Source organism: Marmota marmota, unplaced genomic scaffold, assembly GCF_001458135.2.
Source record: "Marmota marmota marmota unplaced genomic scaffold, marMar, whole genome shotgun sequence".
In the NCBI taxonomy this organism is placed as follows: domain Eukaryota; kingdom Metazoa; phylum Chordata; class Mammalia; order Rodentia; family Sciuridae; genus Marmota; species Marmota marmota.
The window spans coordinates 45,791,215-45,819,118 of NW_026000229.1; the positions used below are offsets into that span (position 1 = coordinate 45,791,215).

The following is a 27,904-nucleotide window of genomic DNA, read 5'->3' on the forward strand; positions in this document are numbered from 1 at the left end:
GTTTCTGTTACATGTTCATCTTTGTTCATTCACAATGAAATTGTAGAAACCCACTTCCCTGAGCTGCTGAACACCCCAACTGGTCAAGTAAGAAGACTGCAGTTTTATCTAATCACAGGAAAAGACTTCTCTCTTTGATGACTCTACTTCTCAGTTTGGATGGAAATTTGATATACATATACAAACATAGACAAAAGTAATGTATTTTAAGCAGTGGTCTAAATCATAAAGCATGATACTTTATTGAAACCATAGTATTAGTACAAAAGGAAAGGATTAAAAATGAAAAATTTATTGGTATATTGAAATTTATTTGGCTGTAAGGAAAATAGCAAATTAGAAATTATAAGGCAGTATTAGTTTAAATATAATAATGGAGCAAAATTGCAGGCAAAGTACAAATTAAGGCAAAAGTGGAGATTAAAATACACTAAGAAATAACAAGATGTTTATTAAACCCAGCCAACTTCCCCCTTTGCCTATTTGACCTTGGAAAATATAATTAGCCACTGGCTATCAGAATGCTGAGCTGGCTGCAAACTATGTTAGGGGAGATTTTACAAAATATGTCTGTGGTAAAGGAATAAAAAAAAGACACTGCTTTTTAATAATTAATACTATATCTACCATGTGCCATTTTTTAATTGACTGTACTGTTGAAAGATACTGCCCTGAACATTATTTTAAACCATTTAATTTTTTGCTGTTGCTTCTTCTTTCCAGTCTACTTTTAATGCCTCTTACTATATGAGAAATAATTTACAGATGCAAGTGAATGAAAGTTTTTTTCTCCTATACATATATCTGAAATTACCACACTTATCAAACTATAAAATATTTCTCTCAACCTTAGGCATTTCCTTGGAGCTTTTTATGGTCAATATTACCTGAGATGATAGCTATTTCATTCCTGTTTTTACATATTAGTTTCATCTATTCTTGAATCTGTATAAAATAAAATTTCATAGTTTTTTCATTTTGTTTTAAGTTTCTTCTTCTAAACATAAATAATTCTTTAGAGATATCTCTGTGGTTAGTGTATCTGTTCTATTTTTCTTACTGGGTAGCATCTCACTGTGTGAATATACTTTAATCCTATCATGACATCTACCTCTCACATGAGCCAAGGTAACATGTCTAGTAATGAGAAGAACCTTGGAAGGCAGGTATTAAATGTAGAAGACAGGACCCCAGCCCTGGAACAAGAGAGAGGAGGCCTGCTTGTTAAAGATTGTTAAATAAGTAATATGGGAAACATTTCTTCTTTTTAATGTGTCTTTTTTTTTTAAAGACTTAGGATCTTGCTGTTGTCCAAGCTGGCTTTGAAGTCACAATCCTCCTGCCTTATCCTCCCGGGCGGGTGTTATAGGTGTGCATCCCCAAGCTCTGCTGGCAAAACATTCTTTTGTAAATAACACAACTGCAGGGAATCAATTGAAGGTTTAAAAATGAAACGCTATTCCCACAGTGGAGCTCTTTGCTCTTTGCTAAGCTGTATTGGCTCATTGTAGAGGAATAGTGCATAAAAGGCCACAAACGAGTATATAAAAGGCCAGTGTAAAGTCCCAAGGAAATATTTGGTAGTTCCAAAAAGGTACTTATTTCCCATGGTAAAGGGATATTTACTAGCATTACTGAATATCTAATACAATTATATAGTGGCAGAAATACATCTATACTTGGTCAGGTATGTGTGTTCTACTCAGGTTAGGGCCCTGGCAGAGAAAACTTGGACATCTGAAGTATGTTGTTGGTACACCTGAATGGATGATCCTGAAGGCTTTGACCTAGCATACTTCCTCCTTGAATAGAATTAGAACTTCACCCTACTCAAAGAAGCTTCAGATGACAGAGGACCTTTTGTTCTGGCCTGGCTTCTTCACCATGATGATAACTATAGTTCCAGTAAAACCATTGGGACCCACTAGACTTGACAAGAGAGGAAGAGACAGCAATTGCAAGAAATAGCTTTCTTGTACTGATAGGACCCATGGGAGTGCTCTTACGAATTAGATATTTTTAAAAAAAAATCTTCTTGTGATAAAATTGCCATACCATAAAATTCACCTATATTTGTATGTAAGTTCCTATGCTTGTTACATTCACAGAATTATGAACAAAACATGACAATCTAATTTTAGAATATTTTCACGTTAAAAAACAAAAAAACATATCCTTTTAGCACATTTCTAATGTGATAACAATACACATGAGATTTTATTTGGTGTCCTGTAACGATGCATGCTGCAGTGTGATGAATATTAAGGTCACTAGGCTAAACTAAATGATACAATCACAAAAGATTACATGTTACCACACTTCCACAGCTCTGGATAATCATTAATCTATTTTCTGCCCCTAAATTTTGCTTATTCTGGACATTGGATACAAATGGATTTATGTCTTTTGGTCTTTCACGGAGAGTGATATTTTCATGATTCATACATATTTTAGTATACATCAGTTTTTGATTATTTTTATTGCAAATAACATTTCCTTGTATAGATACATCACATTTTATTTATTCATTCACCAGGTAGTAAGTATTTTGTGCTGTTTTTACTTCTGAGCATTTATGATTAGAGTTGCTATTATTCACAGACAAGTTTGCCTATGGGCATTGGATTTCACTTGGGGGAGGAATATATAATTGGAAATTCTAGGTAACAAATATTGTAGTTTGTATTTGAAACATTCCTCAAAGCCTCTTGTGTTGAAAGCTTGGTCACCAATGCCAAGCTGTTTAAAGGAGTGATTTTAGGGAAGGTGATTGGATCTTGATGGCATTTTAGTTGGGTGGTAATGTTCTTTAAAAAATGATAAGGTTGATTAAAGGGAAAAAAAACAATTAACATGCCAAGACATGGTCACTCTCCTCAGGGATATTATATTTTAGGATTCTAGGCCAATGATAAATAATAATTGAAATAATATATATTTAGTCTTTATGATTTAAAAACTGAAAAGATAACAGAATAATTTTTATTTATTCATTTTAAATTTATTATTTAATTTTATTTCACTTGCGTTAATGAAACCAAAACCATAGGAAAGTCTAATGTTATATTATAATTGTTATTCAATTTTGTTTCCTTCTTTCTTCATTTTTCTCTGTTCTGTTCTCCCTGTTAGAATATTTCTAAAAAATAATAATGAAGTTCCTTTTCACAAAGAGTAAAATCAAAGAATGGCAGGGAAATGTTAAAATACCAGATAAAGTATTTTAAATGGAATTAAGACAATACTCAAGACACATTCATTAAAATTATTCATTAGGATGAACACATGAGTATGTCAAACATATTTTAGGTCCTTGTCATATCATTAATGGAATAAGAAGAATGACAAGCTAATATCCCCATAATGAAGAATCATTCTTGTTTGGGTATTAAGGAAATAATTCACAATATTAAGCTGTGTGGTGTGCAAATGTAAAAAAAAAAAAAGAAAAATCTGTGAATTGCCTTAAATGTATACTTGTGTCTACAGAATGGAACAATTTGTAGTTCTTCACTCAATTATCTCATTTTCAAACTGTACTATAAGGTCAGTGTATTTTTAATTTGAAGTACATTCAATGATTTTCTGGCAAAAGTCTTTTCCTTAGAACCCATGTAATAGCTCCTGAATCTCTCAGAGGCTTTTTCATCTCTTTATTTCTCAGTGTATAAATGGCTGGATTGAGAAGAGGTATAAAAACAGAATAAAACACAGCAAGAAATTTACTCAACCTGGTGATATTGAGGGGCCACACATAGATGAACACACAAGGGACAAAAAAGATCACCGCCACTGTGACACAAGGGCACTGCAGGTGGACAGGGCCTTAGATGCACCAGTTTTAGATCTCTGGCAAACACTGAGAAGAATATATGTTCAGGACATCAGCAAGAGGAAAAAACAGTTACAGCCTCAGTCACATTTAACATTCATTGATATTCCCAAGTCAGGAGAATCCATGCAGGTCAACTTGATCACCAGTGGCATATCACAGAAGAAGCTACCTATTTCCCTGGGGCCACAGAAAGGCTGCACAATCACAGCCAGGTACTCGGGTACTTTTTGCTTGCACAAAGTCAGTAAGTAGTCCAGGATAAAACCACTATTCCAGTGCACCTTTGCAGGTTCATAATGGTGGAGTAGTGGAGTGGTTTGCAGATGGCCACATAGTAGTCATAGGCCATGGACACCAGGAGCACCATCTCAAAGGCTGCAGTGAAATGGGCGAATAAGATTTGGCACATGCAACCTGACAAGAAGACCATTTATCTTAGGAGTGGTGATTGAGGACAGCTACATATCAACAAAGAACAGTTTAGCCAAAAAGAAGTACATGGGGGGATGGAGATGAGGGTCAGTGATGATTAAGGTCACAGTTACAATATTTCCAGATACAGTGATCAGGTAAAGTAACAAAAATATCATGAAGAGTAGGACCTACATACTCCATGAGTGGCCAAGTCCCACAAGTAAAAATTCTGACAGTGTGGACCGATTCATCCATTTTATTCAGTGTGTTCCCTGAAATAACCTAGAGTAGGTAGATTAGCAGTTAGTGGGAAGAGAAAGGAGACTTAATTTTGAGAATTTGATATTCACATTGAAATTCTGTTCTATTCTAACACATTCTAATAGAAATTCTATTCTAACATTAAAAGGCAGATTACAAAGAGAAATCTTGGTTAATCATGAATGGCATTATGTTCCAGAAAGAAGCTAATTGACTTTACTGGACTTAGATAGAATTGTTATGCAAATGGTTTGCTGAGCAAGTGCTCTGATAAGAAAGGAGTGAGGAAAGCAGAGGAGCAAGGTGAAAAGTTAAACAATGATTATGGTTTCACCTGGAATATAGGTTATATGCACTAGTAAATGAAAAAAAAATCTGAGTGTGAAACTCCTGATCATTCCATTTTATAACAAAAATTAAATAACGTATTTCATATGATGGTGACTGATACTGCAGTGACAGGATCCTATCATTTCTTGGTCCTATATGTAGTGATTCCTTCAAGTCTTTTTGGGACATCTTGTTAAGATATCATAAGATTAAAGTTTTAATTTATCCCTGTAAAATAAAAATTGAGCCAACCTTCTAATACATTTGCTATGATGCATGCAAAACCAGGAACATAATTTACCATCAATTTCAATATATAAGAGATTTATTTAAGAGAGTAAACAGATTAGTAAATAATAATCAATGCACAGTCATATACAAGTGGATTAACCAAACTGTATACCTGTTCAAACTTAGATTAAAATACAATGAACTCTGAACGTTTCATATAACAAAGTTATGAATAGAAAACATTTGCCTTAAAATTTTTCAGTAGATGATGTAAAATTCATTGACTTTGAAATATTTGTCTTTTGAATATGAAAGATAAAATCCATCTCTTTCCACACACAGATACATATTATTTGTAAGATTAGAATAAATTACATCAATGTGTAAGTAAAATGTATCTTCAAATGGTTAGTGCTGAGTGAATGTGAAGTTAAACCTTAAGTAGTGAACATCTGTTATTCACCTTTAATTATAAAGATGTTGCTAAGAGCATCTCTGAGGCACTGCAAATTAAAGTGGTGTGCATTTTTGTTAAGACCATAGAAATTTTACTAGGAACAGAACAGGAGGAGAAAATCTATGGATTCTCAAATTGTCAGAAGCTAATGAAGTATTCTTATCTCCAGGCATAGGGGGCATCCTTAAAATAAAGGCATGAAAATAATTTAAGAATTTTCTTAAAGAAAATCAAATAAAAGGAATGATTTACTAAACACACAGTTTTCTCTTAGAGCAGATTCTGTCTGTCTTCTTCTGAAGTGTGCTTGTGACAGTGTCTGTGGATGTGCTCTCCCTGAGCATGACCTGTATTCACCACCTGAAGTCTTCCCCCAATTTTTCTAATTTATGCTCAGTGCACAAACATGGAAACAGTTAAAACTCTTTTGGAATCTTCTTTCTAAGAGTGAAACCAAATGTTGCATATACTCTTGAAATCGGATAAATAAAAATTCATGCAAATCAGCCCAATGGTAAAAATTAGTGAAGTTTTTAAATGTTATTCATGTTAAAAATTAGTGAAGTTTTAAAATGTTATTCATTGGATCAATAAGTACTTAGGCAGTATCTTCTGTGATCTTGATCTGTAACTCTATATACATAATCATATTTAAACAAAAATTTTATTTCCAATTGCCAGAAAGGTCATATGTGATACATGACCACAAACAAAATGATACAGTGCCCTAACACATGTCAAGATTGTCTGAATCAATAGGGAATCTTGGTCAAAAGACTAGATCTGAGTCAGTTTATTCTATGATTACATGAGACACTGACTGGTGTGTATTTTATGCCAAATTGTTAAAACATCTTTAGGGTATTTTTTTAAGTACATTGATGCAGTTTTAAACTACATTTATTTTGACCTGCTAGGCTTGAAAATAGCTTTATTGTAGTAGATTTACATATAATTAATTGCTCATATTAAAAATGTACAATTTTATAAGTGTGGATACATGTATACAGCCATGAAATGGTCATTACAATCTAGATAGTCACATGTGCCTCTGCCCCCAAAGCTCCTTTATCCCTCGGAATCTCTTTGCAGTTCTTGTACACATTCTCTCTCCACAGACAACCACCAACCTCCACTCATATGCTAACTTTGCATATGCCAGAGCTTCATGTGAATAAAGTGAAGTAGCATGTACTCATTTAAAAATATGACTTACTTTACTCATCATAATGGTTTTTGATATTCAACATGTTGTTTATATCAACAGAGCATTCCTCTTCATTGCTGGGTAATATTCTGTTATACTTAAACACCACTACTTTGTTACCCATTCATATCCTGAGGGACCTTTGTATTGTTTCCAATTTATTTGCTACTGTAAATAACCTTTGAACATTTGTGCACAAATATGAGTGACAAATAGTTGAAAAGTTATTGAGACTTTTTAATGGCCCAGAAATTGTCTAATTTAAAATTTTTTAAACACTTTAAAAAGGTGTCCTGAAAATATGAATTACATCTAATTTATCCCTGATGAATTTTTGTCTGCTTCTCTAAATTATTGAGAATGAGATTTGGACATTTTTAAATCATGGTATTTTGAGTGTGCCTCTTTCTCCTTGTAGTTATCTTCTGGTAGTTATCTAGCCATCAGAATACTGGGAAGAAGTATGTATCTACCAATCTTCTTGGAAGAACAAGTAGGTCTTTGACAATTATAATCCAGTCAACATCATTTTAAAAATCTATGACCATTTATCTATTAATGCTATATAGATCAATCAAAGTATGTTAGCATATCTGACTTTCATAAATTTTCTTCATTTGCTTACTTCTATATGACTCTAGTGACTCTCTTATAAAGAAACTTTTAAAGATTTGAAAAATACTATTTCTCTTCAATTAATATTTTTAATCTGAGTATCTTCTCTGGAATTCACAAAACTCCCCATAATTTCCTCATGGCTTTCTTCATTTCTTAGTTTCCTAGAGTGTAGATAAGTGGATTCAAGATAAGGGTGATAATGGTATAAAATACAGCAAGGAATTTATCCATGGAGTGGTTGCTAAAGGGCCAGACATAGATAAAGATGCATGGACCAAAGAAGAGAATGACTGCAGTGATATGAGATGTCATAGTGGAACAGGCTTTGGACTGCCCAGTAGAAGAGCATCTCCTGATGGTTATGAGGGCCACAGTAGGAAATAAGCAAAATAAGGAAACAACCCATGGAGCACATGCCACCGTTGGCAACAATGACTATCTGTACAAAATATCTGTCTGTGCATGCTAGTTTGCTCACTAGAGGGAGATCACAGAAAATGCTGTGCACCACATTGGGACCACAGAAAGGCAAGTTTATTGCAAAGACTAACAGACCTACATGAATGAGACCTGAGCACCATGACATCACTACAAGCAAAGTACACAGTTTCTTGTTCATGATGGTCATATAGTGTAGGGGCTTACAAATGACCACATATCTATCATAGGCCATGTAAACAAATAGTACCATTCAACATCACCCATCACATGAAGAAGAAATATTTGAGTGAAACAACAGCAAAAGAAAATAATCTTTTTTTTTAAACCAAGTTCATGATCATGTTAGGGGTGGCAAAGGTCATATCCATAAAAGAGAGATTTCCTAGGAAGAAGTACATGGGGGTGTTCAAGTTTGGGGTAAAAAACACTGTAACCATCATGAGAAGGTTACCTAGTACAGTTCCAACATAGATAGCTAATAAGAATGCAAAGGGAATAATCTCTGCATCCTTGAAGACTGATTTAATAGTTCCTAGGACTTTGCCATGTTGCCTGCTCTTGGATGAGCTGTGGAGAGAAAGAAGAGATGACTCATACCATTAATGTGGCCAAGCTTTTTCATTCCTTTGGGTTTTTCAACATAATTCCAAAACACAGAGAACAAAAGTAAAAGTAGATAGATGTGATTTCCTTAGACTAAAGAGCTTCTGTACATCAAGGGAAACAATTGACAGAGTGAAGAGATAACCTACTATAAACTATAAACCTGATAATGGTTTAATATCTAGAATATATAAGGAACTCCAAACACTCAATAAAATTAAAAAGACTAACAGATTAAAAGACAGACAATAGACATATCTCACAAGAAGTTATACAAATGGCCAACATACTTAGAAAAACTGTTCAACATCACTAGCCATCAGGCAAATACAAATTAAAACCACAATGAGATATCAACTCCCTGCAATAATAATGGCTACTTAAAAAGAAAAAGAAAAAGAAAAATGCTGGTGAGGATATAGAGAAAAAGGAACTGTTGCACACATTTTCAAAATGTGAATTAGTCCAGTCATTATGGAAAATCATATGGAGTTTCATTAAAAAAAATTAGTTGAAACTATCACATCCCTCAATTTCACTACTGGGTATATATGCAAAGAAAATGATGACAGAGTGGACCAAGTAGAAGAACAGTAATCATAATGATCCTCTTAAGATGATGAATCAAACACATTAACATACTGATAAAAAAAAACAGCCAAAAGATTATAAGACACTAAAAATTCAGAAAAGAGATTTTCAACAAATTGTGATGGAAAAAAGTGGATATGGAAACAAAAAATAAATCTAAAATTAAAAATAGGCAGTTACGGCAGGAGCAAGGTTTTAGAGAGTGCCGGGTACTCTAAGGTCAGGACAACCCCTGGCCCTGTGCTGCCCTGCAGCCTGGGCACCTTGCTTGTTTTCAGAGGATTGCTCTCACTGGTTGGTACAGGCTTCTACCTCATCTGCTTTTGCCCGCTAAGGAGGCTGGAGAATTACCAGAAGGAACATCCACAAATGGAGCTGTTATTAAAGATGATATGCAGCCTCAAGGGTTCAATGTCTGGTCTAATTCATTTGGCAAATAGGTAGATGTAATTCCAATTGTCTAATTTTTACTTTCGTTTCATGTCCTTTTAAAGTCAAATTCAAAATAATTTTGCCCAATCCATGTAAGTTTTCTTCTATTAGATACATATTTTAAAAGAACAAAGGATAAAAATCACATGATTATTTCAATAAGTGCAAAAAAGCATTTTTCCCCTTTTTAAACATATACTTGAAAAACAATTTACATAATATATTTTACCTCATTTTTTTACTTACAATATTTCTTGAATGTTTCCCTTAACATTCAGTTTAACAAATCCTTATATGCCAGATTACTATTCAATTTACAGTTGTATAAGATAAAAAATTGTGTCTTTATTAGGAATATATAGGCTATGTACTTTTTATCTATCCCACTCTATTTTACAATAATTAAACCTAAATTCTATATGTATGTGAAGAATATATTTCTAGAAATGTAATTTGAGGGTCAATGTTAGTGTTTGTATAGGTGTGTACCTGGAAGATTTCTAACTTTTATCATTATAATTTATGTACAGTTATAAAAATAAACATTAAATAAACAGCAAAAATTACTTTTAACATGAATAAACATATGAACACAATGAAGATTATGATGCATACATAATATTTCCTTCACCTCATACCATAAACTTGCTTAAAATGGCTTTAAGTGCATATGCATCATCTTTCATACATTTGATTCAAGTGGATTATGAACTCCCATTTTTGCCCCAAATACAAGTTGCAGAATCACATCGGTTATACATCCACATTTTTACATAATACCATATTAATGACTGTTGTATTCTGCTACCTTTCCTATCGCCTACTATCCCCCCTCCCCTTCCCTCTCTACCCCATCTGCTGTTGTTTAATTCTCTCCTTTGTTTTTTTTCCCCTTTCCCCTCACAAACTCTTATATGTAATTTTGTGTAAAAATGAGGGTCTCCTTCCATTTCCATACAGTTTCCCTTCTCTCTCCCTTTCTCTCCCCCCACTTGTCTCTGTTTAATGTTAATCTTTTCCTCATGCTCTTCTTCCCTGTTCTGTTCTTAGTTGCTCTCTTTATATCAAAGAAGACATTTGGCATTTGTTTTTTAAGGATTGGCTAGCTTCACTTAGCATAATCTGCTCTAATGCCATCCATTTCCCTGCAAAATCCATGATTTTGTCGTTTTTTAGTGCTGCGTAATACTCCATTGTGTATAAATGCCATATATTTTTTTATCCATTCATCTATTGAAGGGCATCTAGGTTGATTCCAGAGTCTAGCTATTGTGAATTGTGCTGCTATGATCATTGATGTGGCAGTATCCCTAGTATGCTCTTTTAAGGTCCTCAGGGAATAGACCGAGAAGGGCAATAGCTGGGTCAAATGGTGGTTCCATTCCCAGCTTTCCCAGGAATCTCCATACTGCTTTCCAAATTGGCTGCACCAATTTGCAGTCCCACCAGCAATGTACAAGTGTACCCTTTTCCCCACATCCTCGCCAGCTCTTATTGTTGTTTGACTTCATAATGGCTGCCAATCTTACTGGAGTGAGATGGTATCTTAGGTTGGTTTTGATTTGCATTTCTCTGACTGCTAGAGATGGTGAGCATTTTTTCATGTACTTATTGATTGATTGTATGTCCTCCTCTGAGAAGTGTCTGTTCAGGTCCTTGGCCCATTTGTTGATAGGGTTATTTGTTATCTTATGGGGCAAAAATGGGAGTTCATAACCCACTTGAATCAAATGTATGAAAGATGATATGTCATGAGATTTGTAATGTTTTGAACAACCAATAAAAAAAATTAAAAATAAATAAAAATAAAAGGGAAAAAAACAGAAAAAAATAAAAATAAAATAAAGATGTTGTATCTACCAAAAACTACAAAAAAATATTAAAAAATTCTCTTTCTCTCTTTAAAAAAAAAGGTAATTCAAAGTATGTGACGTGTTTAAACGAGTTAAAATCTCCAAAAAAAAGTGCATATGCATTTTCATATGACATATTAATTTTGGAGAGAGTGTTGCCTAACACTTTATTATGATATAACAGGTCCAAAGATTTCCATCTTCCAATATTACTGTCCTTACTGCTGTTGAAGAATCACTAGTTCTTTACTCACTAGCTGTTTTTAGTTAGCTTTTTTGCTACTGTGACCAAAAGACCTGACAAGAAAAATTTTAGAGGAAGAAAAGTTTTTTGGGGATCCCAATTTTAGAGGTCTTAGTCCATAGATGGATGATTCCATTCTTTGGGACCTGAGATGAGGAAAAAGAGTGTGGCAGAAGAAAATGGCTCAGGACATGGTCATCAAGAAGGACAGAAAGAGAGAGAGAAAGAGAGAGAGAGAGAGAAAGGGAGGGAGGGAGGGAGAGAGAGGGAGAGAGAGAGAGAGAGACCTATTCTTCAGTGACAAAATTAATATCTGAAAGGCAAAGGACCAATGACCCAACTCCTCCATTCAAACCTGCTTTCAGTAAATCATTAATAGTAGATGAATGCATTAATTAGGTAACGGGTTCCATAACCCAATCGTTTCACCTCTAAGCTTTCTTGAATTATCACATACATGAAATTTTGGGAGACATCTAATATATAAACCATAACATTAGCCTTCCAGCCTTTGTTGCTTGGCCACAAATCCAATGCCATATGTTTTCATTTTTGTTTTAGTAGCATCCCAATACTGATACCTATTTCCATTTCAATTTTTATAGCTCTATGTATATTAAAATATGACAGCAGCACAAAATTATAATTTTTAAATGGCAATGCCACTTTGGAAAGATAAATTCAGACAAAGAAAGAAAAGATTTGTGGTACAAAACATTTTTGTTGAATTGCACTGGCTAAATTCAAAACAATCCACATGCAAGGGTTGGTGAAAACAAATCTATCCCTTGGTGGGAATAACTTCAAGGAGGAGTGAACACTTTTTTTTCCCAACTCATTCCTCCTAGAAAGAGTTTATTCTTGATTTCTTCTAAGAGATTTCTTACAAAAATGCTCATTGAGTTATTCTATTTTTAAAAAATTATCTATGATTTTTTGAGTGGCAGTTTCTGCTGTTAGAACTGAATATCATAGACCTGAAAAATCTATGAAGAAACAAGGACCAATTCAGCTTTTGTTTCTGAAGGCTGAGGTATTCAAAATTGGGTGGCAGCACCTAGTGAGGTCCTTCTTCCTGCTGTGCACTCTATAGAGTCCCAAGGTGATGCTGGTCACTGCACTGTCTCTCTATTATCATAAAGTCACCCCTACAGTCATAGGGGCCCCACCCTAATGAGCTCATTTAATTATCTCCCTAAAGTACCATTGCAAAACACCATAAACATCCAACTTTGGGGATTACATTTTGACATGAATTAAAGAGAGTACAACACCCACAGCATAGCTGAGTTTTCCCTACTATAAAGTTATTGGATATTTTTTTCATTTTTCTCTATAAATCTTGAAGGTTTATTTAGTCAGCTTTTTTGTTCTCCTGTGACTAAGAGATTTGACAAGAACTATTGTACAGGAGGAAATGCTTATTTGGAGGGTTACAGTTTTAAAGGTCACAATCCATTGACAGCACACTCCATTCCATAGGGTTCAAGGTGAGATAGAACATCATGGTGGAAGAGTGTGGCAGAGGGAAACAGCTCACTTCGTGATCAGAAAGCAGAGAGACAGGTCTCTACTTACCAGATACAAATATATACTCCAAAGCCATGCCCCCAATTTCTTCATCCTCCAGCCACATCCAACCACTTCAGTTACCAGTTAATCCCTATCAGGGGGTTTATTCATTAATTGGGTTAAGAGTCTCACAACCCTACCATTTCTCCTCTGAACCTTCTTGCATTGTCTCATGTGTAAGCTTTTGGCTTATAACTCATATCTAAACTTGAACAAAGGTTTTGTTTCAGTGTCACTTCCATTTTCAAAAGATAGTTAAGTATTTTCTAGAGCAGTACATGAGGGACCAACTATCTTGCCTCCCAATCAGAACTGTAGAGACTATAACTCTCTGAATGCTGTTAATAAAAATTCCTTTCCCTGGGATTTTTTTTTGTAATTTATATGTTTCATATTTTTTATTTTAAGAAAATGAACTATTTTAATGTTTAATTTAAGAAACTATTTTCAATTTTGATACATAAATTATTTCCATTTTTATAAAAAGTATAACAGTATGTTTTGTTTGCAATACCTAATAAGACATAAATAAGTGGCATGTAGAGCTTAATATTTTAGATAAACCAGAGAGTTCTGTATTCTGTAAAACTATTTGTTTTATATCAGGCCACAGTCTTTTTCCAGAGAATTCTCTCTAACTAAATTTTTTGAAATATTGTGTGGCTAAATAAGTAAAATTTTAGGTATTCCAGGAATTAGAGATGTGATAGTATGGTAATAAGACATAAGGTAGAAAACAGGATCCATAAGATTATTTACATATATAATATCTATACCTTTACTTCCTTCATTTTTTTCTGTTTTCATTTCTTTTTAGTTAGATTTTGATCATATGAAAAAAAATCCATTGTTTCATCATTTCTGGGTAAAAAGAACTCTATTCAAGATCTAAGAGTTATACTTAAAACCAGTCTTTAAGTTTTTAAAATAAAAGTCACCCTAGTACTTGTTAAGTCCATAGGCCAAAGTAACTCCATTTTGATAATCAGCACCTGTCCACCCAGGCAGGACCATCCCATTAGAGCCAACCTGAAAGAGTCCCTAACTACCGAAACCAGAGCCAAGAAATCAAGTAACAATCACAAAATCAAACAGGTTATTTTTTAACTACTCCATTGTACTTGACTATCTAGTTCAGCAGGCTGCTTCACATTGCAGAAGGGAAGCCTGGAAGATATTCTCAGGCAATGAACGTTTACTTGAACTCAGAGATGTGTCTCTGATGGATATTTGTGTCAGGTACCCTAACAGTACTGAAGAAGGAAGCAGATGATTGTAGGACAAAATTCAATCTAAAAGAAACAGTCATGTCTTTCCCCAGTCCACATTGGATCATCAGGGAAAACTATTCTTAGTGGAACATTAACGTATCTTTAGATAAATTGAACCTCTGATCCATCTTCTGTTATTCATTCATTCATCTTTGTTCATTCACAAGGAAATTGTAGAATTCCACTTCCCTGAGCTGCTGAACACATCAACTTCTTTCTAGCAGGAAGACTATGGCTTAATCAAGTTACAGGAAAGGACTTCTTCCTTTGATGACTCAGTTTCTTAGTTTGGGAGAAAATTTGATATACATACACAGAAAAGTCATATGTTTTAAACTGTGGTCTAAATCATAATGAACGGTCATTTATTAAAACCTTAGTTCCATTAAAGAAAAAGTTTACAGAAAAAATATTTTATTTTTTTGCAAAGAATTTATTTTGAAATTTATTTTGTTGCAAAGAAATAGTGAATTAGAAAACACAATCAATTAAAACACATTAGTGATTTAAATTTAACACATAAGACAAACTTACGGACAAATTACAAATTAAGGCAAAGAGGAGAATGAAAAAATACAAATAAATAACAAGATATCCCTTAAGCCAGTAAACAAGAATTTCTTTCCCCTTTACCTGCTTTGACTTTGGGGAATATAATTAGCCACTGGCTATCAGAATGCAGAGTTGGCTAGAAATTACCTAAGGGGAGATTTTTAAAAAGAGGTGTATGATAATGAAAAAATTATTAAAACACTGCATTTAAATAATTAATACCATATATACCATGTGACAATTTTGTTATTGTTGTTGTTGCCTATATATTGAAAAGATCTACCCTGAACACAATTTTAAACCACTGCATTCTTTTGGCTTTGCTATTCTTCTTCTTGACTTTTAATTCCTATTATATGAGAATTGATTTGCAGATACTAAGGTCCAAACTTTTAATTGGTAAAATGGAAATTTTTCCCCTCATAAATGTACCTAAAATTATCACATTTATCAACTATCAAATATATCTCAAAGTTAAAAGTTTCCTTTATATACTTTTCAATCAGTATCATTAGACACAATAACTATTCTTATATCTATGATCAAGTATTAGTTATTAAATAAAGATAAACAATTTAAAAGACATGGTCTAGGGCCAAATTGAAGTAGGCAACAATAAAGGGGTAAAAAGGGAAGATATGTAAGCTTGATTTCCAGGTATTGGGCATCACCCTGGAAATGGTCTGTTAGATGTTTTTTTTGCAAAACTTTAGATTTTTATTTACCTTTAGACGCTTCATTGTACATTTCAATAAATTTACTATCATTTAACAGATTCAGGATAAGAAGAAGAGCCTGCTCACCTCCCTTTTTCACTTATCCACTTAAGAAGACAGAGCTGTGTTAAAATAAAAGGTTACTATCTCTAATCCCTCCCATTTAAATTCCTTTGTTTATAATTTTTATTAAACAAGAGGAATTACCACTTACATATTCTGAAGTCTTCACCTGTATTCAATCTCAGTATTAAACTTGTCACCTTTAATTCATAGGACTTCTTCATAAAGGTCTATCTTCAGTAGACACAAGTTCTTTTTGACTCCACAATACCTTTATAGACTGACACTTCTGTCTGAAACTCTCTTCCTCTCTCTAATGTGCTGTTATGCAGTTTCCTTAATGTTTATATCCTTGTTTTAAATATTTCATTCTCACAGTGGTTTTCTGAGATCACAATGAGTAATATAGATCTCTCACACCACTTCAACCTTGTAATCCTCTCTGGGACAGGAACTAGACATATATCATTAACAATGTATTATATTGCTTGAAAAAGAGTCTGGTTCTTAGTATAAAAAAAGGTTGCTTTACAAACATTTAATTTAATATAAAGAAACATTGAACAATGCTTGTTATTTAGTATAAAAAATATATTGACACAGAAAAAGTTTTAATTATTATTACTGCCACTGATTTTAAATTTTAGGAAACGAATTCAGAACACAAAGAAACGTTTGAAAATATTTTCCTAATTTTTTATACCACTAGTATAATTAGACTGTTGAGGCCATAGAACTGAAGAAAGTTTTCATAAATTCTAATTTAATACCACTGAGAAACCTTCATAATATTGATATATAATGGAAAATATTTTTAAGAACATTAAGAACACAACTGTAGAAGTAAAAATTTATCACCATCTTTGATATTCTTACTGAAAGTAAATAGTTTGCAATTTTATTCACCAAAATATTACAAAGATTTTATAAGGATACACTATGTTTACACATTTTTGATATCTTAAGACTCGTGTTATAAAATAATGTTTGATATTCCAGAAACTGTATCTCTATTATGAACATTTTTTAGAGAGAGAGAGAGAGAATTTTTTAATATTTATTTTTTAGTTTTCGGTGGACACAACATCTTTATTTGTATGTGGTGCTGAGGATCGAACCCAGCGCTGTGGGCATGCCAGGCGAGCGCACTATTGCTTGAGCCAAATCCCCAGCCCTGTTATGAACATTTTAAATTAAAACATTTAAAGTTCTTAATATATAGAATATGGCAGGAATAAAACAGATATCATTTAGTGTTTTTATTTCAGCCACTTCATTACATACTTAACACTCAAGTCCCTAAAATAGTAGAAGGCGGACAAATAAGCAAGAACACGAACAATATCTAAGAGAAAACACAGGAACCAATCTGTTGACTGCTCAGTCTCTTAATGGCTGCCTTCATCTCCTGATTCCTCAAAGTATAAGTAATTGGATTAAGGAAGGGGGTGATTATAGAGTAAAACACAGACAGAAACTTATCTACAGAATAACTATTGAACGGAAAAGCATAGACGAAGATACCAGGTCCAAAGAAGAGGGTCACTACAGTGATGTGAGCAGAGAGTGTGGACACAGCCTTGGAGGAGGCCCTGGAGGAGTGCTGCCAGAGGGTGACGAACATGATGACGTAGGATATGACCAAGAGGATGAAGCACACCAGGGACAGGAGCCCACTGTCCGCAATCACCAGGAGCTCTGGGATATAGGTGTCAGTGAAGGCCAGCTTGATGACCAGAGGGAGGTCACAGAAGATGCTGTCCACAACATTGGGACCACAGAAAGGTAAACCCACCATGAAAACCATTTGACTTGTGGTATGAATGAATCCAACCGCCCATGACAGCACCAGAAACCCAATGAGCATCCTGAGGTTCATGATGGTCTGGTAGTGCAAAGGGTTGCATATGGCCACATACCTGTCAATGGCCATCGCTATCAAGAGAGACATCTCACCACCCCAAAAGAAGTGCATAAAGAATATCTGGACCATGCAGCCCCACAATGAGATGGTTTTGCGTTTTCTAAGGAAGTCTGCAATCACTTTGGGAGTTGCAACAGAGGAAAAACATAGGTCAAAAAATGATAGATTTGCCAGAAAGAAGTACATTGGTGAGTGAAGATGTTTATCAAATATCACAGAGATTACAATGAGGAGATTCCCCACTACTGCAGCTACATAGACCAGAAAGAAGATAACAAAAAAGAATATTTGAATTTCTTGGGAATGAGAAATTCCAAGCAGGATAAACTCAGAAATACTTGTGTTTTTACTTAGGATATCCATATATCTACTTTTCTGAGTCTGTCAGAAGTTGTCTAAAAGAGAAGAAAACACAGAAAATCACAGAGAAAAATAAGACAGTGTTCCTATTCCTTTTTTCTGCATTTCACTTTATTATTTATTCAGAGCATAAACCCTTAAGTCTATCTTCATGTTTGGATCCAGATCAGACCATGGTTGAAATCTGAGTTTATTATGAACATAAAGAAGGACTTTGAAAATCAATAATGAAGTACATTTTTATCTTTGAGCTTTGCAGAAATTCATTGACTGAAACATTCATATCCCATCTTCAATATGCACTAAAAAGATCGTCATTGTCACATTAAAAAGCAGTGTTCAAACAAAATGTGCATTGTATATTACTGAAGGGAACTATAAAAGAGAATACTCATATCATTAATGTAATATTTAATGTTAATACAGTTACATTGTTAATTGAAATTAAAGTCAATATGTCAGGAAAAACAGAGGTTTTAGACTGGAATGATTCCTATTGCCTCTATAGACATTAATGCTATTCAGTTTATTTACTCAACAAAATAATTGCTTGCAAGTGTTTTACAAAACTGGATTCAAAATCTGAATGTGATATTTCTATTTAGTGCATATGTCTTCATACATCAACCATACACAGAACTTCCAAAATCACCTCCTTAAGACTAAGATGTACCAAAGTTCACCATTATTATGTTACTCAACTTTTCTCAAAGAATTTGAGAAAAATAATAAGAGAGATGAACCATTAATTTTTGTTTATTAAAAGAAAAAGAGGGGTGGGGATGTGGCTCAAACAGTAGTGCACTCGACTGGCATGCGTGCGGCGCCGGGTTCCATCCTCAGCATCACATACAAACAAAGATGTTGTGTCCGCCGAAAACTAAAAAATAAATATTAAAATAATTCTGTCTCTCTCTCTCTTTAAAAAAAAAGAAAATAAAGGAAAGACAATACCACAAAAAATGTAGATGCACTCTATGTACAGTCTCATGAAAGTTGTTGTCCCCTTTGGATCTTGATTTCTTCTGAATTATTTTCACAAAGGCTTATTTAAATTTAAGATTTTTCAGGATGAATTAAATCAAAGACATTGTGACACTGACTGAGTCGGACTCAGCCAAGTGAATTTAAAAAATGAAAAAAAAAAAGGACTTACATTTAATGAGGTCAGGACTTGATCTACTTTAAGCCATAAAGTGCAGAGCCTCCCCTTTCCCTTGATGTAGGGCTGCAGTGCAATTCTTATTAGAGGCCTGTGAATTATTTCTAGAATGTTTCTTGTGTTTATCAAAATCTTATAACCAGAGCCAATAATGATTATTAAGAAAAAAAATTAGATAAGTGGGAATTTTTTTTTGTAAATTTTAACCTGTTAATCACATGATTTAAATGTGAAAATATACTGTCTCTAGCTAACCACACAAAGCATGCAATTACATACCTTCCCTTGCATAGCTAGCATTAAGGCAAATATCTTATCAGAAGTGTTCCAAATACCAACCATTATATTTCACTCCATCTTCCAGAGTTATGTAAAAATTAAATGAGCAGAATTTGAAAGTGGAAATGTCTGATTATTCTCACTGGCCACCAGGACTTTTTGAATGTGCTTGTACTCTTGCAGTAAGACTATCATGTGCCGAAACCCGGGAATCAGAACTTTCAGCAGTCAGGGGGGGTGCACCGTAGTCCCAGGTAAGTGGGATCCGCGACCAAAGCGGGATTAGTCCCAGGTAAATGGGATCCGCGACCAAAGCGGGTTTAGTCCCAAGTAAGTGGGATCCGCGACCAAAGCGGGGCAGCTCTCTCTGTAAATACAGAGAGAGAAGAAAAAAGGACGCTCCCCTCTAAATAAGGAGAGAGTGGGACTTTTGTACTTTCACTTTCTTTATAGCTCTAAAAACATTATGGGCGTTACTTCTTCAAGCCCAATTTTGTTGGCCCTAGATGGGTTGCTACGTTCAAAAGGACTTAAAGTAAAGCAGAGCACTTTGCAGATGTTTTTGAGAGAAGCTGCCGGGGCCGCGGCAGTAGCGGCGGCAAACAGCGCTCTGCGCCGCAGTCCCAGCGCCCGCGAGCCAAAACGCAAACAGCCGCCGGCGTCGCTACGATCGCAGCTAAGGGACCCACCTACACTGCTGCGGAGCGAGCTCACGCTGCGGAGAGGGCGGAGCGCCGCCGGGGGCCGGGACCGGACGGAGCCGATGTGGGTTCCGGGGCTCCTGNAATGTGCAGTTATTTCCTCTGGACAGTCTATATTTCTAGGAAGTATTAAACAATATACTTGCAGGAGCACATGAACCTCCAAACTATTGATTATTTTCCAGTTGAATTAGTGTTTAAATATTTACCCATTTTTAGACTGTTTCTCAGAGATGTTAGATTTTCTCTTATGTCATTCTTCTTAAATTTAATGAATATAACAATAGTATCATGTGTGGTAACATGTTATGACTATCTAAGCTATGGATCAGGCATTTTATGCTTGCAGTCTTGTTATATATCCACTTTTAAAAATTACTGCATGACTTAAAGAGAGTAGGTAAAGATTCTTATATCATGTGATAATATAAAACCATTCAATCTGATCAGTGTGGGCAAACAATTTAAACACAACATCGTTTTCCTAAAGATGACTTATTCAGCTAGGAGTATTGAATTAATTTCTTGGCACCCAATATAAAATGTATTTTTAATATTTTTTCAATTTGAAACAAAGTCAAATTTATTTCCATTTAGTTAGCTCTTTTCAATCCCCTCATTCTTTTAGAAATTTGGCATTTGTATTTATTATTTAGGTACACATTTAATTTGTAACTTCAAATAGTGTGGCATATGTAGTTTAAAGGTTGGGTAATGTGTAAGGGTCACGAAACCTACCAGGTTGCACTTGGACTTTGGAAGTAACAACTTTATGAAATCCTGAAATGCTTAGTCTTCATCATCCAGTGAACTTGTCTGCTCTGGATTGGAAAGAGTACAGTATTTAAAAGTATCCATTGGTAAGGGACATATAGGAGAAAACAAATTTGATAGTTATTAGATCCCTCAGAGACTAGTGGTAAAAATACACTGGGGATTTTTAAAATATCCTTTTGCCATTACAGAAAATGTGATTATTTTTGTGGTGAGAACACTTAAAATACAGTCAGTAGTAAATTTTTAAGATGATAATATAAATTTTAAACTATGGTCTTCTTAATATATAATAAATTTTTAAAATTTATTCCTCTTTTATAACAAAATTTTGTGCTCTTTAATTAAACTATCTTCATCTCAGACTCTGGTAACCACCTTTCTACTCTGTATTTCTATTTGGTTGGCTTTTTAGTTCTGCATATAAGTAAGATCACATGATATTTGTCTTGCTGTGCCTGACTTACCACATTTAACATGATAACTTCCAGGTTAATCCATGTTGTAACAAATGACAAGATTTCACCCATTTGAATTCTAAATATTATTTCACTGTGCATATATACCCACATTTCTTTATTCATGTGTTGATAGACACTTATGTTGATTCTGTATCTTGGCTATTGTGAATAGTGCAAAATAAGCAAGGGAGGGCAGAAAAATCTTCAGATATTGTTCTTTGGATACATAGTCAGTAGATAGGTAACTGGACTATGTGTAGCTCTATTTTGAATTTGAGAAAACCCCCATACTTTTTTCCCATTTAGGTTTACTAATTTACATGCCCTCAGTATTTTCCATTAACAGTGTATAAGAGTTCCCTTTTCTCCATGTTACTCTCATCTTTTTGATAGCAGCCTTTGTAACAGGTGTGAGGAGACATCTCATTTGAGTGAATCCTGATGACTAATGATAAAGGAGATTTTTCGTATACATTAGCTATTATTTTAATCCTTCTTTTGAGAAATTTCTACTCAGATCTACTGCCAATTTTTGAATTTTTTTTAACATTGAGTTGTTTGGGATTTTTATATATTTTATCAGATGTGTATGTGTTGCCAGTATTTTTTCACACTCTGGAATGTTTTCTTACTTGAATTCTTTGCTTTGCAGAATATTTTAATTTGGCTCAATCCTTTCTATTTCTGTTTTTTTTCTGTGTGTTTTCCTGTGGTCATATTCAAGGAAATATTGGTCAGAGTGATATCATAGCATTTTCTATATTTTTGTGTTCTAGTAGTTTTAAAGTTTCAGCTATTGACCCTGGATTTTCTGTATCTCTGAAAAACATATTGTACAAAAAAGAACATAGACTTACAGAAGCTCATGAGACTGTAAAGACAGTGTCTCTCTATTTAAATATTTCTAGATTAATAAGTGTTTAAGTACTTACCCATTTTTTTTTACTGTATTCAGGAAGATTAAATTTTCTCATCTGTTGCTCCTCTTAAGTTCTAACGATTGTAATGAGATCATCAATATTTTATAGTGGTAACATTCTGTGATTTTCTAAAGTATTTTATCCTTACAGTCTTATTATTTATCTATCTATAAAAAATGGCAGCCTAAAAGAAACTTTTATTTATATTATGTAATGTAGCATTATAATTAATCATTAATGTTTATTAATAAATGACAATAATTTAGAGAATAATGCAACATATCTTTCTACAAATCTCTGGTATCAACATTTTCATCAAACAATTAAGACATTATTTTGTTTTATCTGTGCTTCTTTTAAAAGACTCCTGTTTTAAAATGACCTCGCCACCACCAGCATCACTCCTGCTTGAATGAAGCTTACCTAACAGAAGCATTGGTCTCTAAGGCATATCACAGGATCCTTGTGTTTTGGAACATTGTTAGGACTCTGACTTTAAACAGCAGAATCACCAACAACAACTGTAAATACATGGAAAACAATGCTGTGAACAGACTGTGAAAAGGACACTTGTTATAGAAGAGAGCTGAAAGAAAACTCAGTGTCACTTTGTGCCACCTTAGCTGGGAGTGCCCACACAGGGTGATTCAAGTATTTTTGGTTTTATTTCTGCCGTTCTCTGCATGTCCTCAAATCACTCCAAAAGCATAACAGATGTTGACTTGGGGTTTCAGATAAATTTCCTGAGTAGGCAAATAAACAAATATGGAAGCATTCATGCTTGAAGTTTAGCAATTCCAGAATTTAAATGAAACTTTTAATGTTTATTTTTTGTAGTATATTTACTTTTCTATCTGTTTTTTTCCTATTTCATACACTCTTTCTTTCTTCTGTTTAGCTGTTTTCAGGCAAATAATCCTTTTCAAAACTTATCCTGAATTTTATAGTTAGAAGACTTCTTATTAGTATTTTACAGGATTTCATAAAGATTAAACATATATCCAGAGATTCTACTCGAAGTATTAGTTTGACCAAATATTTTAATATATTAGAATCAAAGAACACTTAAATTCCTTGTTTATTGTTTCTTTCATTGTTCAAGACTCTTGTCATGTGTACATACAGACACACAATATGTATAATATGTATATATTACATATATGCTGTATGTATGTACTGTACATATGTATGATAAAACCTTTAAAACACACTACTGTTTGTACAGTCAATAGTCAGTCTATATTTATTTACATGTATCAACTTGACAATTAACTTATTCTTCATTCTTTCTTTAATTTATTGTTTCCTTTCAGGATTAGGGTCTCTTAACTGAAGAACTACTCCCAATACTGATTTAGTACAAATTCTCAGGCAACAGATTTTCTGTCCAAAAGTGTCTTTCTCTTAACTTAAACGGTTTCTTTATCTAATAACAATTATTAGACTTGTTTTGTCGTCTTTCAGCAATTTCAAGGTATCATTGTACTCTGATTTCCATGTTTGTTTTATGGGGGAAAAGCTGTTCTTACTGTTTATCCTTTCAAGTCAATATGTGCTTCCTTCTATCAGCGACTTCTAAGAGTCTCTTTATCATTGACTTTTATCTGCTTTATATTCATGCATTTGGGTCTTCTTTCTCAAAACTTTATTCTGCTTATGGACCAAAGACTTGTTTGTGGTCCATGTGGTCCATGTCGATGCCCTTTATCACTTTGTAGAAGTTCTCTGCAAATATTGCATCTTTCCATTTTCTCTTTTTCCCACACTACTTGGATGTCAACTATACATAGGTAGTACATTTCCATTGTATCTTACGTATTTCTAATACCCTTTCCTTAGTTTCCTTTTTATCCAATTTGCATTTCATTTGAATTTTTTATTCACTTTATTTCTACCTAACTTTTTTGTAGTTTCCTGTGTTTAAATCAATTTTAAAGTCGTGATGAATTATTACTTTAACAATTTTTAATTAATAGAATGTTAGTTGATAATTTCTTGAATTATAATTTTCTGTTGAAATACTTTTATCTTATTTGAGGGGACAGGGATTGAACTCAGGGGCACTCGAACAATTATCCATATCCCAACCCTATTTTGTATTTTATTTAGAGACAGGGTCTCACAGAATTGCTCAGTGCCTTACCTTTGCTAGGACTGGCTTTGAACTCATGATCCTTCTGCCTCTGCCTCCCGAGCCACTGGGATTACAGGCATGTGCCACATGTCCAACCTTTTACCTTTTTTATACATTATTTTCTGCCATTTTGAACACAGTCATCATAGTTAGTTTAATGAAATTATTTTCTTTCATAGTCTGGATAGTATCAAAAAATACAAATGATTTTTTTCTTATATTTAGATAGCATACTAATATTTTCCAGTGATGTTTTTATACTATGAATACAGTTTTTTAAAAATCGTAGGTTGCATAGGCTCTAGATCATGTACTAATTGCAAAATGAGGTTGTTAACCATATTACTATAAGATCTACACACAGGAAGCTAATCTTCTTAACCCAGAATGTCTCAAGTGTGTACAAACATTACCTCTAGTAGTTTGAGGTCAGAGATGCTACCCAGCAATCTACAATGCACAGGGCAGCACCTCACAACAAACAATTAGAAATCCCTTGTTCATCCAAAGAAGACTGTAGGTTGAAGCTGATTTCCAGTCTTCTTAAGACAGAATCCAACTTTGTCTTCTCCAGAAGCATCATGGCTAAAAATTAAACCCTAAAGTCTTCTTACAACTTCTGATTGACTTAGTTAGTCTTAAATTCAGAAATCAGGGAAGTGGCATAGGGACTGAAGGATATAAGGTTTCCATTTTATATGGAGATATCTACTATCTACTAGTGCTAGAGAAGCTCTGAGCTATTTTCCTGAGTATTGCACACAGTTTCAGTTCTGTGATCTTGTAGCCTGCAATAGAAAAATAATTGCTGTATTCTACATATTAATAATTGCTATGAGGACAGGATTTCTTTAACTGACTATATATATATATATATATATATATAGTCAATTAATATATATATAATTTATATATAATTATAATTATATATATATAATTTATATTATATGTTACATATAATATAAATTATATATATAACTTGATTCCAAGTTCATAGGCCGCTTTTACCACCCATTCAACTATTTCAAATATAGGATACCTGATATTACCCCCATCCAAGCAAACAAATAAAGAAAAAAAGAAATTGAAGTGGTTTAGTCATCTGTAACTAAATAAAGATTAACATAACAAATAGCAACATAATTACATTCAGGATGAAATCATTTGAAGGGAACTCAAATTCCTCTCCAAGATTAACAACAACAGTGAGGGAAATCACAACACTCTTCAAATTTAGGAAAAAAATAACTAATTAAGGCACGAATAAATTAATTAACAGTATGATTTTTTTTTTTACTTAATGAAATTTTATTTCCCATATTCCTCCAGAGTCTTGAGGCTTTTTCCTTAAGGCAAGTAGAAAACATTAATACTCTCCAGTTTAATGCCTTTTATGACCTCATTTGAGATTTAAATGGTGTGAAATTCTTTCCATTGCTTGAAATACTTCAGGAGAATTTTACCTGCCAACTTCTTTTCTTTCAATTCTTGCCACTTTAAACTGCTTCAATTTCACTAAGCTACATTATTCTTCTTGTGGTCTTCAAGTATAACGAACTTATAAATTGTGGATCCTTGTATTAGTCATCCTTTCTTCCTATAATATCTCAGGTAATTTTGTGGTTACTTCTTTTAGATCATCTTGAATCAGCTAATCCCAAGGACCAGCTGGTTTGTGTCAGAATACCTTATTGACAGTAAAAAGCAAGGTATTTAGTACCTCCCCAATCTACAGTGTAGCACTGCTGTTGACATTTTTTTTTTCTGATTTGATACTTTCACCTGTATTTATTCACTTGAATATAATCCTAGGACAACTGGATGTAGTTTATCTCCTTCATATGCCACACAGCCTGAAAATTGAAAGTGATCAGTAACAGTACGTTTACTAAATGACTCATTAGTTCAGTGCATAAAGAAATAATTTATTTCATTTTGATTGAACTTTCTCTGCTGTTGATTTACTCATGTTTCTACTTCATTTAGAACACCCTGTGCTGACGTAACAGCTTTATCATGGAGGCTTTCACTTCCTGATTGCGAAGAGTATATATTACAGGGTTCAGCAAAGGAAAGATGACTGTATGAAAGAGAGCAACCACTTTGTCAGCTGGGAAAACCCGGAAGGGACGGGTGTAGATAAAAATGGCAGGTCCAAACATGAGGAACACAATGATAATGTGGGTGGTGCAAGTGGAGATAGCCTTGCTCTTCCCTTCTGAGGAGTGTCTCTTTATTCTGCAGAGGATAATAGCATAGGAGGCCAGAAGGCCCAGGAAGCACAGCAGGGTGAGCAGGCCACTGTTGGAGACCATCAGGAGCTCCACCACAAAGGTGTCAGTGCAGGCCAGCTTGATGACCTGTGGCACATCACAGAAGAAGTTGTCCAGCTGGTTTGGGCCACAGAAGGGCAAGTGCAGAATAAAGGCCACTTGCACAATGGAGTGGGCAAAACCCCCAAGCCACAGAGCCAACAGCAATGCATAGCAGACCCTGGGGCTCATGACTGTTGCATAGTGTAGAGGCCGACATATGGCAATGTAGCGGTCAAAGGCCATGATAACAAGGAGGAACATCTCCCCTACACCAAGGAAGTGCAAGAAAAACAGCTGGGTGATGCAGCAATTGTAGGAAATTACTTTCTTCTCAGAGAAGAAGTCCACCAGCATCCTGGGAGACACAATGAAGGAGTAGGAGGCATCCAGGAAGGCCAAGTTTCCCAAGAAGAAATAGAGGGGAGCATTAAGTCCAGGATCTGATCTTATAGTAAGAATGATAAGAACATTGCCAGGGAGGATTATGAGGTAGAACATTGAGACTAGCACAAAGAGCAGGATTTGGGCCTCTTGAGACTGAGTCAAACCAAGGAGGATGAATTCTGTCACAACTGTGCTGTTTCCTGTGTCCATCCCTTCCTAATCCGGAGAATCACAAAAGCAAATGTTACCTGTTATGACCAACCTTTTTCTGCTCAATAGATCTTTTCCTAGCAAAAATAATATTTGCTACATCCCAAATTAGTATAGCTGAAAGCAACTTATGCCCCATAATTCCCTTGAGCCCTGAGTTCACCCTTCTTTCATTCTACTCATTCCTCACCAAGACTTGGGTCTTCTAACTACACTTTCATTCCATTTAACCATGAATTTCTATATAACTGTGCTTCTGTAGGACTCGAGGCTATTTTGCTTACAATGTCTTAGGAATTTACTCACTAACACACAACATAAACTTTAGCAAGATTCTCTGTTTTGGGGTTATTGATGACTAATCTTTGTTGTTAATGGTAATTCACTGTTTCTGATTGTCAGAATATGGGCAAAGTGTGGGTCCCTTCTCCTTATTGACACATAACAAAGTGTTTTGTTCAAGTCCTACAGAAGCCCAAGTCCTTGCTTGTTATCTTTCTGTTTGTTTTCTGAATTGCAATGATAATTCTGATGTCATGCTCTGCATAGATAGTCTTATGAATTCTCAATCTAAACTGGTCATCAGGCA

The 27,904-nt window shown here is 34.3% G+C and overlaps 2 protein-coding genes and 2 pseudogenes across 2 annotated transcripts; all 4 read right to left on the bottom strand.

Moving 5' to 3' along the window:
* Positions 1 to 3,539: 3,539 nt before the first annotated feature.
* On the bottom strand, positions 3,540 to 4,503 carry LOC107137707 (annotated as a pseudogene).
* A 2,923-nt stretch (positions 4,504 to 7,426) lies between these two features.
* On the bottom strand, positions 7,427 to 13,255 carry LOC107137708 (annotated as a pseudogene).
* A 3,781-nt stretch (positions 13,256 to 17,036) lies between these two features.
* LOC107137709 (olfactory receptor 4K13-like) lies at positions 17,037 to 17,978 on the bottom strand. The gene has a single exon (XM_015480163.1). It carries the CDS (start codon positions 17,976 to 17,978, stop codon positions 17,037 to 17,039), a length of 942 nt encoding a protein of 313 aa, XP_015335649.1.
* Positions 17,979 to 26,388: 8,410 nt separating this feature from the next.
* LOC107137711 (olfactory receptor 4N5-like) lies at positions 26,389 to 27,315 on the bottom strand. Its single transcript, XM_015480164.1, has one exon. The coding sequence runs from the start codon at positions 27,313 to 27,315 to the stop codon at positions 26,389 to 26,391; it is 927 nt and encodes a 308-aa protein (XP_015335650.1).
* Positions 27,316 to 27,904: the final 589 nt, after the last annotated feature.